Genomic DNA, 12,489 nt, shown 5'->3' with positions numbered 1-12,489 from the left:
GCCGGGAGCCCCGGAGCGGCGGGGCCCGAGCGCAGCCATGGCCGGCACCGGCGGCGGGCCCGCGCTGGAAACCGTGAGGGGGCACGGGGGATCGGGACTGGGAATGGGATCGGGAACGGCAGCGGGAGCGGGGGGACGCCGCTCGCTCCCTGACAGGAGGTGGAGCGGAGGGCCCGGGCTCTGCTCCCGGGGAGAAGCAGCCTCACGTTGTGCCCCGGGAGGGTGAGAGGGGGTATCGGGGGAAATTCCTTCGTGGAAAGGGCTGTCCAGCCCTGGCACAGCTGCCCGGGGCAGGGGCGGAGTGCCCACCCCTGGAGGGGTTTAAAAGCCGCGTGGATGTGGCGCCTGGGGACAGGGGTTCGGGTGGCCCGGCAGTGCTGGGGAATGGTTGGACTCGATGGTCTTGGGGGGCTTTTCCAACCTAAATGATTCCGTGATTCCGTCACTCCCAAGCCTGGCTTAGCGGTAGGGCACCGTCCCGCGGGGTGGGGTGGCATCAGCATCAGCATCAGCACAAACCGAGTCGGGATGGCTCCAAGGGACACCCCGCTCTGCAGGTCGCCCTTGGCCACATCCCGGGGCTGGTGCCTCATGCCGGCAGTGGGAAACAGCCCGGATCCCTGTGCTCCCACCCTGGTGCTCCATCCCACCGGGCTTTCCCTCCGTTGCTGCATCTAAACCCCTCAGGTGTCACCCCCAGCCCACCCCGGGACACCGCGGGGCTTTCCCTGGCATGGAGTGGCCACGGTGTCCGTGGTCTGCAGGGAATGAGGCTGAGGACAGCAAGGAACCTTTTAGCTCAGTTTAATGGAGTTCAGGGTTTCGAGGTCATCCTGTGGGGAGCACCAGCAGGTGGAGGTCAGGACTAAGCTGGTTTAAAACTAGGTGGAATTCTGGAGCTTTCCCTCTTGTCTGAAGGTGTTTTGGTCCCACAGCAGCCCCAGAGGTGGCCCAGCCAGACTTCCCAGTTGCTCTGGGAAGCTGAGCACAGGAGCAGATCCTCACCCTTCAGGTGTCCCTGACTCCAGGGAGGTTACAGCTGCTCTTCTCTTCCCGCTGGTGACAGATCCAGGCGGATGGGACGGACGGGAATTGTGTCACGTTTGTGCTGCACGACGAGGATCACACCCTGGGCAACTCTCTGCGCTACATGGTCATGAAGAAGTGAGTGTGGCCTCTGAGGGACCTCCATGCCCTGCTCTGACCTTCTCCTTCCTGATCCACGCCTCAGCTGTCGCTGGGATGAGGCAGACGATCCCAAATCCCCTCTGTGCACGCCCTTCGAGCCTTTGTGTCAGACATGGAACCCACCTGCTGCTCCTCCTTTTCTCTGTGCTGTGTCAGGACCTTGAGAGCACCAGCAGCCCTTAAAGGGCCTGACCAGCCTCTCCTGAGCCTCCACCCACACCCTCCCCTGCCCAGGAACCCCAGTTAAGCTCAGCCCAGGGCTTTCAGTCCTTCCTGAGCTGCTGGAGGAGTAACTGGGTCATGGACTCCACTTGCTGTGGATTCCCCATCCCTGGCAGTGTCCCGGGCTGGGTTGGACGGGGCTTGGAGCAGCCTGGGACAGTGGAAGGTGGCCCTGCCCATGGCAGGGGTGGAATGAGATGGGCTTTAAGGTCCCTCTGATAAATCACTGTGACAACACAAAAGAAGCTGCTGGCCAGGAAGGGGCTCTTCCTGCTGGGGGCAAAGCTCCAGCACGCAGCTCAGCTGGAGGGAGAGGCCCTGCAGCGCCTTGGGAACTCCTCCAGTGCCCTGGACCACTCAGCCTCTTCCATCCAGCAGAGCAGCAGCAGGTTGGGTTACAGGGAGAATCCCAAGCACCCAGGATCCCACGTTTGGATCTGCAGGGCTGGCACTGCTCTGCTGTGGTGCAGCACGGTGCCAGCTGTGTCTTTGCCCTGCAGAGCTCCAGCTCAGTTCAGGCGAGATGGGTGTGAGGGAATAAGGTCACACAGGGAGCTTCCCCTCACATAGGGAGTTTCCCCTCAGCACATCTCTCCCCTCAGTCATTCTAGAAATATCCAGAGCCCCAGCAGGTGTGGGGTGCCCCAAGCCTCTGACTTCCCAGGATGTGCCGTGGATTGCCTGGGTTTCACCGCTCCCTCTCCTCTCTGCCCTCCCACAGCCCTGACGTGGAGTTCTGTGGCTACTGCATCACCCACCCCTCAGAAAGCAAGATCAACTTCAGGATCCAGACCAGAGGTGAGGCTGGGGCTGTCCCTCCATGTCTGGGGCCCTGTTCTCAGGCCAGCTTCCTACCAGGAGTCCATTAAATAAAGAAGAGCCCTTTCCCCTGCCCTCTGCCAGGCACTGCAGTGCTGAGCCCCTGTGCTGAGCCTCACAGGCTGCTCACAGAATTCTGCTCCAGCAGCTCTGCCTCCAGGCAGCTGGGCTGGCTGGGAGCAGCCCTGGCACCCCAAGCTGTGGGGCTGGGGAGGTGGCACACACCTGGGGAGGTGAGGACTGCCCTTGGGAAGCCACCTCCCATGTCCCTAATCCATCTTTTCCTGCCTTTTCCCAAAGGGACTCTTCCTGCTGTGGAGCCGTTCAGGAAAGGGCTGAACGACCTGATGGGAGTTTGCCAACACGTGCTCAACACCTTTGAGGTGAGACATTCCTGGGGATCTCCGGGTCTGTTCTGGCCCTTGATCGCAGAGAGGGGAGGCTGAGCCTGTGTTGGAGACACCTTTGGCAGGAGAACCTGGGAGTTTTTTGGGACAGGCTCTGCCTGATCCATGGCGTGGCCTGGCTCCCTTTCCCCCAGTCACTTCCAAAGGCACCTGGAGCTCTGGCAGAGCTTCCCAGGCTCCGGGCAGAGGAGTCCCAGCACAGCAGGGGGGTGGCTCTGTGCTCCACAAGTCACTCAGGGACATGTTGGTGACATTTGTCCTTTGCTCTTGTTTCAGAGGAGCATGAAGGAGTTCAGGGCACAGAAGGAGGAGGAGATGCAGTAGCCTTTGGGATGTCCATGGATGTGTGACCTCTGTGTGTTGAATTCCCTGTGTCCAAGGGAAGATTTTTTTTTGGTTGGCTTTTTTTTATGACTTCGATGCAAAACGTATTTTCTTTAATAATAAAGTTTATTAATTTAGATGCTGCAGAGCTGACACTGTGTCCTGCTCAGCACAGGGATGGAAGGTCATAGAACATGGACACAGATTGCTCCACAGATTGGGAAATTTATGGAAAATGGGCTGGTCTTGATATTCCTCAGTCTCTGTTTTGCTTGAAACCCATTTGTCTTTATGATTTATTTGCAAAACATTTACATTTCAGTGAAAGTTAAGCTAAAAAATCCACCCCGACACCTGGAAAATGTTTTAATTGCAGGTCTTGTCTCTTCTCCCCTTTTCCTCTCTCCATTTTTTTCCATGACAAGATAGGAGGGGGAAAGAAGGAAAAGAGAGGGAAAAGAGAGCCAGAAAAACCAACAAAAAATGATCAAAAACTTGGTAAATACAACTTTTTCTGTAGTTTTTCTGAAAGTTTTGGCAAGAATGACTGTTGGAATGGAACCACATGATTCACAGTCACATGGAATCACATGGATTGGAATCACAGACTGGTTTGGGTTGGGAGGGACCTTCACTCCCTCTCATGGCACCCTTGCCGTGGCAGGGACACCTTCCACTATCCCAGGTTGCTCCAAGCTTTGTCCAACCTGGCCTTGAAAATTGCTGGAAAATCACCTGGGGAATGAATTATTGCCAATAATAAATCTGAGGAAGCTCTTTCTCATATTTTGGTTGGATCTAGTGGCTCTTCCAGCTGAGATTGGACCTTCTCCACTGCCTTTCCAACCTCCCCGTGACCACGAGCACGTCTCTGTCCCTCACAGGGATTTATCCAAGCTTTGGTTGGCTTTTACAGCTGGAAATTGTCGCTCTCCCTCTCCTCCTCACCCCACACCCATCTCGAAGTGACCACACCAGCCTTCCTTCCCTTCCCACACACATCCCCACCTTCCACCCTGAGGCAAATGGCCAGAAGTCCTTTGGTTTTCCTGCAAGGAAATGAAGAATCCTGTGAGGATCTGAATCCCCTTCCCTCTCCTGCAGAGGCAGTCGCTGGGATCAGGGGCTGGGGTCAGAGCTGGGCCCGGGGAAATGCTCCAGCTCCTTCCAGGTGGGTTAGGACACGAAGGCAAAGCTGATTCAGGCCCAGCCAGGAAAAGCCTGGGGTGGGATCGGAGGGGTCCTGCTGTCCTGGCCCTGTGCCTTGTCCTCCACAGCAACAGGGGTTTAGGAAGAGCTGTACTTGTTGCTCAGGCGGGAGCTGCTCCGGTCCAGCCCCAGCTCCTGGCCCGTGGCTTTCCACTTCCCGACAGATCCCTTCTCATCGGTGGGGGTGATGCTCAGGGCCGGCCGCTGGCACCAGCAGCACAGGCACGACTGGGGAGACACGAGGGGGGAGAGGTCACACGTGTGGGATACGGGGAAAGAGGAGGAAATATTCCCAAATTCGTGCCGGCAGCTGTCCCCGCACAGTGCCAGGCTGGGAATTGCTGAGCCTTGCTGGCCTGCAGCTCTGCTGGGAGCGGGTTTTCCAGGGTAGGGCTGGTGTGGATGGGAAATGAGGATACTGAAATTCGGGGCATTTTTTGTAGTTGTGTGTTCTCATCATTGGGGGACAGAAAATACAGGTGGTGCTTAGCTGGGCTCAACTCCCACTCCATCCCATCCCAAACCATCCCATCTCCTTCCCTTTCTTTCTCAGGGCTTCATTACTCCTGGAAATTATCTCCCAACATCTTGGGCTCAAAGTTTGGAGCAGCCCCTGGTCTGATGCTTTGTGGGGATGTTCCCATTCCAGAATGACAGGGAGTTTTTGGCTTGTCCTAAATCCTGCTCTGGCAAAAGCCTCCCCCTAGCAGGGCACTGAGCTCTGGTGTACTCGGAGCTGGGAAGAGAGGTACCTAACAGGGGGAAAATTTGGGATGAGGAATAAGATCAGCTTGTCCCCCTGGGCCTGGTGACCACAGCCAGGAGCTCTGGAGGGGTCATTCCTACCTGGAAGCAGTTCTTGAATTTCCGGCTGACGAAGTACAGAGCCACGGGGTTGATGCAGGAGTTGAGGGAGGCCATGTTGATCCCGAAATAATCCATCACCAGGAGGAAACTGAGGCAGGAAGGGAGAGAACAGATGTGTGAGAAGTTCACAGAGGACTGTGAACCAGAATTTCCAAGCTGCCTGGCCTGGGATCCTGCGTCTGTGGAGGAGCAGTGACTGAGAGCAGAGCTGAGCACAACTCCATCCTTGCCTAAGAAAAACCACTTCTCCTTGTGAGGAGCATTCCCTGAGGAAGCCAAGAACACTGATTTCTCCTGGTGCTCCCGATGTTCCCAAACCCCAGCACAGCAGCAGCCCCTGGCCTGGGCTGGATTTTGGCTGGAAGGGTGGGAGGGGAGGGAGGTGGACACCTCCCTCCTGGCACAAAGTGTGGAGCCCTCGGCCCTGCTGGGAGTGTTCCTGTGCCCAGGAGACCTCCTGAACCTCCAGCTTCACAGAGACATTCCAAACTTCAATTTAACCCTTCTCATGTCCCCCCACCCTCTCTGTGCCCGTCAGGAGGGTGACGCTGTCTGGATAAGGAATTACTGAAAGCAGGAGTTGGAAGGCGGCTCCCCCACCTGCTCTGAGCCCAGCAGAGCCTGTGCTGGTCCCACTGGGGCTCCCCCAGGCCGGTGCCAGCTGTGGGGCCTCTACCTGAGCAGCTCGCAGCGGTTGGGGTCCATCTGGTCGTAGATGGTCTTCTTGAGGATGCGGCTGAGGTGCAGGGGCAGCCAGCAGAGCGCGAAGATCACCACCAGGCAGAACACGGTCTTGGCCACCTCCCGGCGCTGCCAGACAGGGGAGGGGGAAGATGAGCACTGGGGAGCAGGTCCCAAATCATGGAGTCATGGTTTGGGTTGGAAGGGACCTCAAAGCTCGTCTCCTCCCACCACAGGCAGGGACATCTTCCACCAGCCCGGGTTGCTCCTGGAGCCCGGCATCATCGGGTCCAGGCTGCAGAGAGGGGCAGGGCAGCAGCAGCTCCATGTGGGCCGGACCCCTCCCCACCATCGCTGCTGAGGGCTCGGCTGGGACAGTGTTCCCTGGGACGTGGGGCCTCCTCCCTCCGCCCCTCGCACTGTTACGGTGGCAAGCGGCTGCTGTTCCTCAGGGAATCATTCCCAAAGCGTGGGAGGGGACAATGAACTCTTCCCTGCGCCCCTTGTCTGGGATTTGGAACATTCAGCCTTCGGTCCAGTTTGGTGTGGGCAGACATAATGACCAGGAGAGCTTTAACAGAGCTGGGCTGTGGCCAGAAGGGTTTGGGGTCATCCCCAAGGCTGGAGATCACGGAGCTGAAGGCCCTTCTCCCTGGTTTAATCCCTGCACCAACATGCCAAGGTCTGCTGTGAGGCTTTGCCAGCTCGTCCTTCCCAGGGATGGGAGTGACCCCCCTCCAGCAGCTCTCCCTCCTCCTTGGGAATCCCGGGATCCCTCCCTGGTTCTCTCACCCGTTTCATGTGGTCGTTCAGAGCGATCCTCATCCCATTCCTCTTGCTCAGCATCTCGCAGGACATGAGGGTGTAGAAGATGCCTGTGCACACCAAGGGCAGGCAGAAATAGAAGCCAAAAAGCCACCAGTCCTTCACATCCCGGTAGAACTGCAGGGAAAGGGAGAGCAGCTGGAAAGGGGGAAAGGGCACGAGGGGGAACCAGGGCATGAGCTGGAGCTGGTGCTGCCTGTACAGACACTCAGGATGTGTGGCAGTGTCACACTCCTGCCCTAAGAGCTCTGGGGATTGTCCTCCCCCAAGGCCAGTGCACAGGTCTGACCTAAAGATGTAAAGGCTGGTTTATAGAGAATTATAAAATCACAGGATTATACAATCATGGAATCATCAAGGCTGGAAAAGACCTCCAAGACCATCCAGTTCAACCTTCACCCAAGCACCACTGTGCCCATGGAACCTCTGTCCCGTCATCACTCTTGGAGGAGCGCCTTGGTTTGGCACAGTGGGATAATCCCGACGGATAAAAGTCTTCACTCCCTTGCTCACAATGAAAACTGACACCCCAGTAAAAGGTGCCACTCTTTGGCCTGCTGGGACAGCGTGGGAGGTTCTGAAGTCTCCTGAGATGCCTCATGAGCTGAGGTGGGTGGTGGAGCATGGCAGAGTTTCCTGTTCTCTGGCCCCACGTTCCGCACGACTCCGCCCCGCGTCACCACAATGCTGGGCTTGGCCTGACTCTGCTCTCCCGAGGCCAGAGCCCTCTCCAGAAGGATTTATCCCTGTAACCAAGCAGGGACAATCCCCTGGCTGGTGGGATCCCTGTTCCCTGCATGGCTGTGGGGTGGGATGTGCATGTACCCTCATGGAGCGGGATTGGGAAGGGCACATACCCTCATGAAGCAGGATTGGGGTTGGGATTGAGGTTGGGGTTGGGATGCACACGTACCCTCATGAAGCGGGATTGGGGTTGGGATTGGGATTGGGATGCACACATACCCTCATGAAGCAGGATTGGGATTGGGGTTGGGACTGGGATGCACACGTACCCTCATGAAGCGGGGTTGGGGTTGGGATTGGGGTTGGGACTGGGATGCACACGTACCCTCATGAAGTGGGACTGGGGTTGGGGTTGGGGTTGGGACTGGGATGCACACGTACCCTCATGAAGCAGGATTGGGATTAGGATTGGGATTGGGATTGGGGTTGGGATGCACACGTACCCTCATGAAGCGGGATTGGGGTTGGGATTGGGGTTGGGATGCACACGTACCCTCATGAAGCGGGATTTCTGCTCCGAGGCCAGCATGCACACCCACAGGTGCTGCTCCCAGTAGCTCAGCTCCACCATGTCGAAGGCGATGGCCTCGGGCACTGCCAGCACGATGGCCACTGCCCAGATCAGCAGCACCTCCACGGCCTTCCACATGGGGATCCCAATGCCCTGGATCCGGCTCCAGGACGCCACTGCCCGGTACCTGCCCGAGGGTGGGAATGGGACAGGAAGAGCAGCCAGGGAGGGGAGGAGAAGGAGCAGATTAGCGCTGTCCCCAAAGGTCCTTTCCCTCACACCTTCCTCCTCCACCTCTGGACCTTCTTGAGTGGAACGGGAAGCAGGGGCTGGATGGATGGGATGGGATGGGATGGGATGGGATGGGATGGGATGGGATGGGATGGGATGGGATGGGATGGGATGGGATGGGGGCTGTCCTTGGCCAGCATTGCCACCCTTCCCAGCACCCCACCCACACCACTATCCTCCCTCAGCCTTTCCCAGCAGGATTTCTACTCTGTCACCGGAGAGCTCCTGCTGGATTTCAGCTCCACACGAGAGCAGCCTGTCCCCATCTTGGCACTGGCCTGGCAACGAGCTCCTGGCTCTGCCTTGGGTGGCAGCGAAGGGACGAGGCAGGCTGGGCAGGGCAGGCATGGCTGTCGTGTCTCACCTGTCGATGCTGAGGGCACAGAGGCTGAGCACCGTGATGCCCACGGAGGCTTTCTGGATGAAGGGCACCAGCTTGCAGACCTGCACTCCGAAGGGCCAGTCCTTGGCCAGGAGCTGGGGAGGAACCACAGGTTACCAGGCTGCTTTGGGAATGTGTGGGGAGCCCATGGAGAGCAGGGGGAGCTCTCGGAGGTTCCCACCACTGGGAAGGTGCCGTGGGCGCTCTCCCGTGGTTTGTTGGCACTGGGAAACTTTGGCTTCCCTGACTGGACACAGAGATGAAGGATGGTCCAGACACCAGCTCCTGACTCCAGACCCTGGGGGGTTTGGAATGGATCTGAGTCCTAAACTCCACACGGGGCTACTTTGGGTTGTTTTCAAAGGGAGAATGAAAGTCATGCTCTGACACAGCCAAAATCCAGCCCGGACAGCCCCAAAGCCGTGTGTCCTGAGCCTTTTCCAGACCCTGAGCACGCTCACGTTCCTGACAGACCCCAGGCTCTGCAGCCCCACGCTCAGCTGTGACAAGCAGAGGTGGGGACAACATGTGCTGAAGGCTGGAGAGATCCAGGCCACTCATTCATGAGGACAAGAATGAGCCTGAATTCTGTCCCTTTCTGTCCCCTGACCCCTGGGGCCCTTCCTGGGGTTACCCCAGAACCTTTCCAGCTCTTTCCTTCAGCCTCAGCAGCAGCGCAAATCATGGAATGCCTGAGGGGTTTCACAGGGACACCTTCCACTGTCCCAGGCTGCTCCCAGCCCAGCCTCAGACACTTCCAGGGATCCAGGGGTGGCCACAGCTCATCCAAGAGCCCCACCCCAGCCGTGCCACGCGGACCCCACCTTGTAGACGTTGATGGGCAGCGCGATGAGGATGTAGAGCAGGTCGCCCAGCGCCAGGCTGGCGATGAGGACGTTGGGCCCGTTCCTCATGCACTTGTTCTTGTAGATGATGCGCAGCAGCGTGGAGTTGCCGATGATGCCCACGACGAAGATGGTGCAGGACACGATGGTGTTGATGTACTTGAAGACGTGGCGGATGTCCGCGGGCTTGGCGCACACGGGCAGCAGCGGCGGCTCTGAGGGGACGCTGCCGGGGCTGCTCTCCGACAGGTTGGACAGCGGGACGCCCCGGAAGAGGCCGGGCTGGACCAGGCTGTAGGCCTGCTCCTGGCTGAGCACCTCGAGGGGCACGGGGCTCTCCTGGAAGGCCCGTGGGGTCTGGCTGTGTGTCCCCGAGAAGAGGCAGATGAGGAAAACGGCCAGAGTGGTGGGAGCTGGGATTGGTCCCGCTGAGCAGCGGGGGGCAGAAGTCCTCATGGTGCTTGTGGAATGTCCCTGGGGCCTTGCAGGGATCTGCCAGGGGAGAAAGGGAGCAGGGAGAGACATTGTTTAGCAGAGAAGGAGGGATGGGAAATCAGAGAGTAGAGAAGTTGTTCAGCCGGGAAAGGAGGAGGCTGAGGGCAGACCTCGCTGGGGCCTGGAACCTCCTCACAAGAGGCAGCTCCGATCTCTGCTCCCTGTGAGCAGGGACAGGCCCCAGGGAAGGGCTGGAGCTGTGTCAGGGCAGGGTTAGGTTGGATATCAGGGAAAGGTTCTTCCCCCAGAGGGTGCTGGGCACTGCCCAGGCTCCCCAGGGAATGGGCACGGCCCCGAGGCTGCCAGAGCTCCAGGAGCGTTTGGACAGCGCTGCCAGGGATGCCCAGGGTGGGGTTGTTGGGGTGTCTGGGCAGGGCCAGGGGCTGCACTGGATGATCCCTGTGGGTCCCTTCCAACCTGGGGTACTCTGTGTTATGGTTCAATTCTATTTCTGAGTTGCTGGAGAGCTCCATCATCCCAGCACACAGAAACGATGCCAGATTGGATCCCAGCAGGTCAGAGCTGCTGACCCTGAGGGGGAAATTAGTGCTGCTAAATTTAAACAGCTCAGTGGAACAAACTGGGAGGAGAACAAACGGCCCCTTGTGCCTCTGACAGGCCCTGCCCCTGAGGGCACCTGCCTGGGCTCGGAGAGTGCTGGACGGTGACTGCACCTCCTGCTCCTGTGGCCAATCCCAATCTCCTCCTCTGCCCATCCCTCTCCTCACTTAGAATCTCAGAATCCCAGAATCATTGACATTGGAAAAGCCTTCCAGGATCATCAAGTCCAAGCTGTGCCCGATGCCCACCTTGTCACCAGCCCAGAGCTCTGAGTGCCACCTCCTTGGACACCTCCAGGGATGGGCACTCCAAACCTCCCTGGGCAGCCCCTGCCAATCCCTGACCACCCTTTCCATGAGGAAATTCCTGCTGGTGTCCACCCTGAACCTCCCCTGGCCCAGCCTGAGGCCGTTCCCTCTCCTCCTGTCCCTGTTCCCTGCGAGCAGACCCCAACCTCCCCAGCTGTCCCCTCCTGTCAGGGAGTTGTAGGGTTTCGTTTTGGGTCATTTCGTTCCTGGCAGGTTGAGGATGCAGTTTTGGGGCACATCTGGGCAGTTCTGCAGTCCCACCTCGGGGTCCACAGAACCAGCAGGACTTTTCCAGTTCGTTCCATGGGGAAACTGGAGCCAGTTCCAGGGGCTGCCCCTGCCGAGGGAAGACTCAGCACAGTCCTGCAGGGAGCCCTGATGGGAAAACACTGCAGGGCTTTTTCCAGCAATGCCGTATTGATACCTGACATCTCACTCCGATTTATGCGCAGCAGCTCAGCCCCTCCTTCCCCATCCCCATCCCTATTAACTGCACCCCTTCCTCCCCACATCCCCCGTGCCCGCTCGGCTCCGTGCTCAGGGGTATAAATCTCCCGGGGCTCTTTCCAGCCCTGGCTGCTGGCACAGGAAAAGCTCTCCAGGGCTGGAACACCAATAAATATGCCCGGGGTGGGTTTGCTTGGCTCGGCTCTGACGGCGCTTCCAGGCAGGAGGAGCCTGGAGAAGGCTGAGGGTGGCCGTGGCACTGGCCTGGGGGCTGTGGGTTTGAGGAAGAGGTTTCTGGATGATCCAGGCTTGGAAATGAGCCCGGAGAAGGAGTGGGAGAGGGCAGCGAGCTCCAGTCTGTTCCTCAGACAGGGATAAGTCCGGGGGCTCTTGGCTGGAGTGAGTGGGGAGCGCTTTTGTCAAACTGTGAAACTTCCCAGCTCTGAAGGCAGAAGCCATTGCTGGACTGGGAACCGGAGCCTTTGCGAGAGTCCCGGGGGTTTCCCCGCTCCAGAGGAGCAAGTGAGGCAGGGATCAGGGAGCCTGATGGGGACTGGGGACTCGAGCTCTGCTCTGACTCCTCCAGGCAGAGCTGGGAGGGATCTGATTCCAAATCCGCTGCATCCCGGGATCTGATCCCACACCCGCTGCATCCCGGGATCTGATCCCAAACCTGCTGCATCCCGGGATCTGATCCCAGGACCATCCACCCCGGGCTGTAGCAGGGTTCTCCCTGCCCATGGCAAGGGGGAACCCGGGCCCAGCTCTGCTCCCAGCCTGGGGAGAGGTGGCCAGGCCAGCCAGGAGCCCCCAGCTCCGCCCGCAGCTCCTGCGGACACAGCGCTGCCTCCCCCGGGGCTCGGGCTCGGTGGAAGTGCCTGGGCTGAGCTGGGAAGGGGGGAAGAAAGGGAGGGAGAGAATGGATAAATACCCCAAAGGATCACAAAGCTGGACACAAATCCCTGCTCTGACCCGTTCCAGGGATTTCAGCCCTGCTCAACTCCCCCGCCCCCTTGTCCCCCCAGCCGCAGCAGGGACAGGGGTCCCCCGGGCTGTCCTGACCTCTCCTCCCCGCCGTGCCCACAGGGTTGCAGCTCTCAGGAGAGGGCAGATCCAGCTCAGAATTCCTGCCTGAGGTCCCTGGGGGTTCACAGGGACCAGCTGTGGCTGGAGGACAGCGCTGGCACTGGCAGAGGCTGCCAGAGCCCCCCCGTCAGTGGCGCCCAGAGCCCCCCACAGCCCTGGGCTGTTTTATCTGCCCAGCCTGACCTCAGAGCTCTGGGAAAGACAAATGCAGAAGCATCAAAGCCCTGGGGCTTGGCAGAGGAGCTCATGTGAGGGAGGATCACAGGACACGACTCCT

The 12,489-nt window shown here is 58.9% G+C and overlaps 2 protein-coding genes across 2 annotated transcripts in view; one reads left to right on the top strand and one right to left on the bottom strand.

Annotated features, from left to right (window-relative positions):
- Positions 1 to 3,106, top strand: LOC309577473 (DNA-directed RNA polymerases I and III subunit RPAC2-like). The gene is made up of 5 exons (XM_082289535.1): positions 1 to 73; positions 1,067 to 1,164; positions 2,132 to 2,208; positions 2,530 to 2,612; positions 2,913 to 3,106. Exons 1-5 carry the CDS (start codon positions 38 to 40, stop codon positions 2,958 to 2,960), a joined length of 342 nt encoding a protein of 113 aa, XP_082145661.1. The 5' UTR covers positions 1 to 37; the 3' UTR covers positions 2,961 to 3,106.
- Positions 3,107 to 4,247: 1,141 nt separating this feature from the next.
- Positions 4,248 to 12,489, bottom strand: part of LOC309577573 (endothelin receptor type B-like) — a gene marked incomplete at both ends in the record, with an annotated part of 31,040 nt that continues 22,798 nt past the window's right edge. The window contains 7 exons of the mRNA XM_082289700.1: positions 4,248 to 4,397; positions 5,016 to 5,124; positions 5,713 to 5,846; positions 6,510 to 6,659; positions 7,780 to 7,984; positions 8,453 to 8,565; positions 9,295 to 9,807. Coding sequence (XP_082145826.1) covers positions 4,248 to 4,397; positions 5,016 to 5,124; positions 5,713 to 5,846; positions 6,510 to 6,659; positions 7,780 to 7,984; positions 8,453 to 8,565; positions 9,295 to 9,807 — 1,374 coding nt within the window. The remainder of the gene's footprint in view (positions 4,398 to 5,015; positions 5,125 to 5,712; positions 5,847 to 6,509; positions 6,660 to 7,779; positions 7,985 to 8,452; positions 8,566 to 9,294; positions 9,808 to 12,489) is intronic.

Source organism: Coloeus monedula (assembly GCF_965178545.1).
Source record: "Coloeus monedula genome assembly, chromosome: 12".
Classification (NCBI taxonomy): Eukaryota; Metazoa; Chordata; class Aves; order Passeriformes; family Corvidae; genus Coloeus; species Coloeus monedula.
Note: the sequence above shows the minus strand (reverse complement) of the source record. Positions and strands in the feature narration are given on the sequence as shown.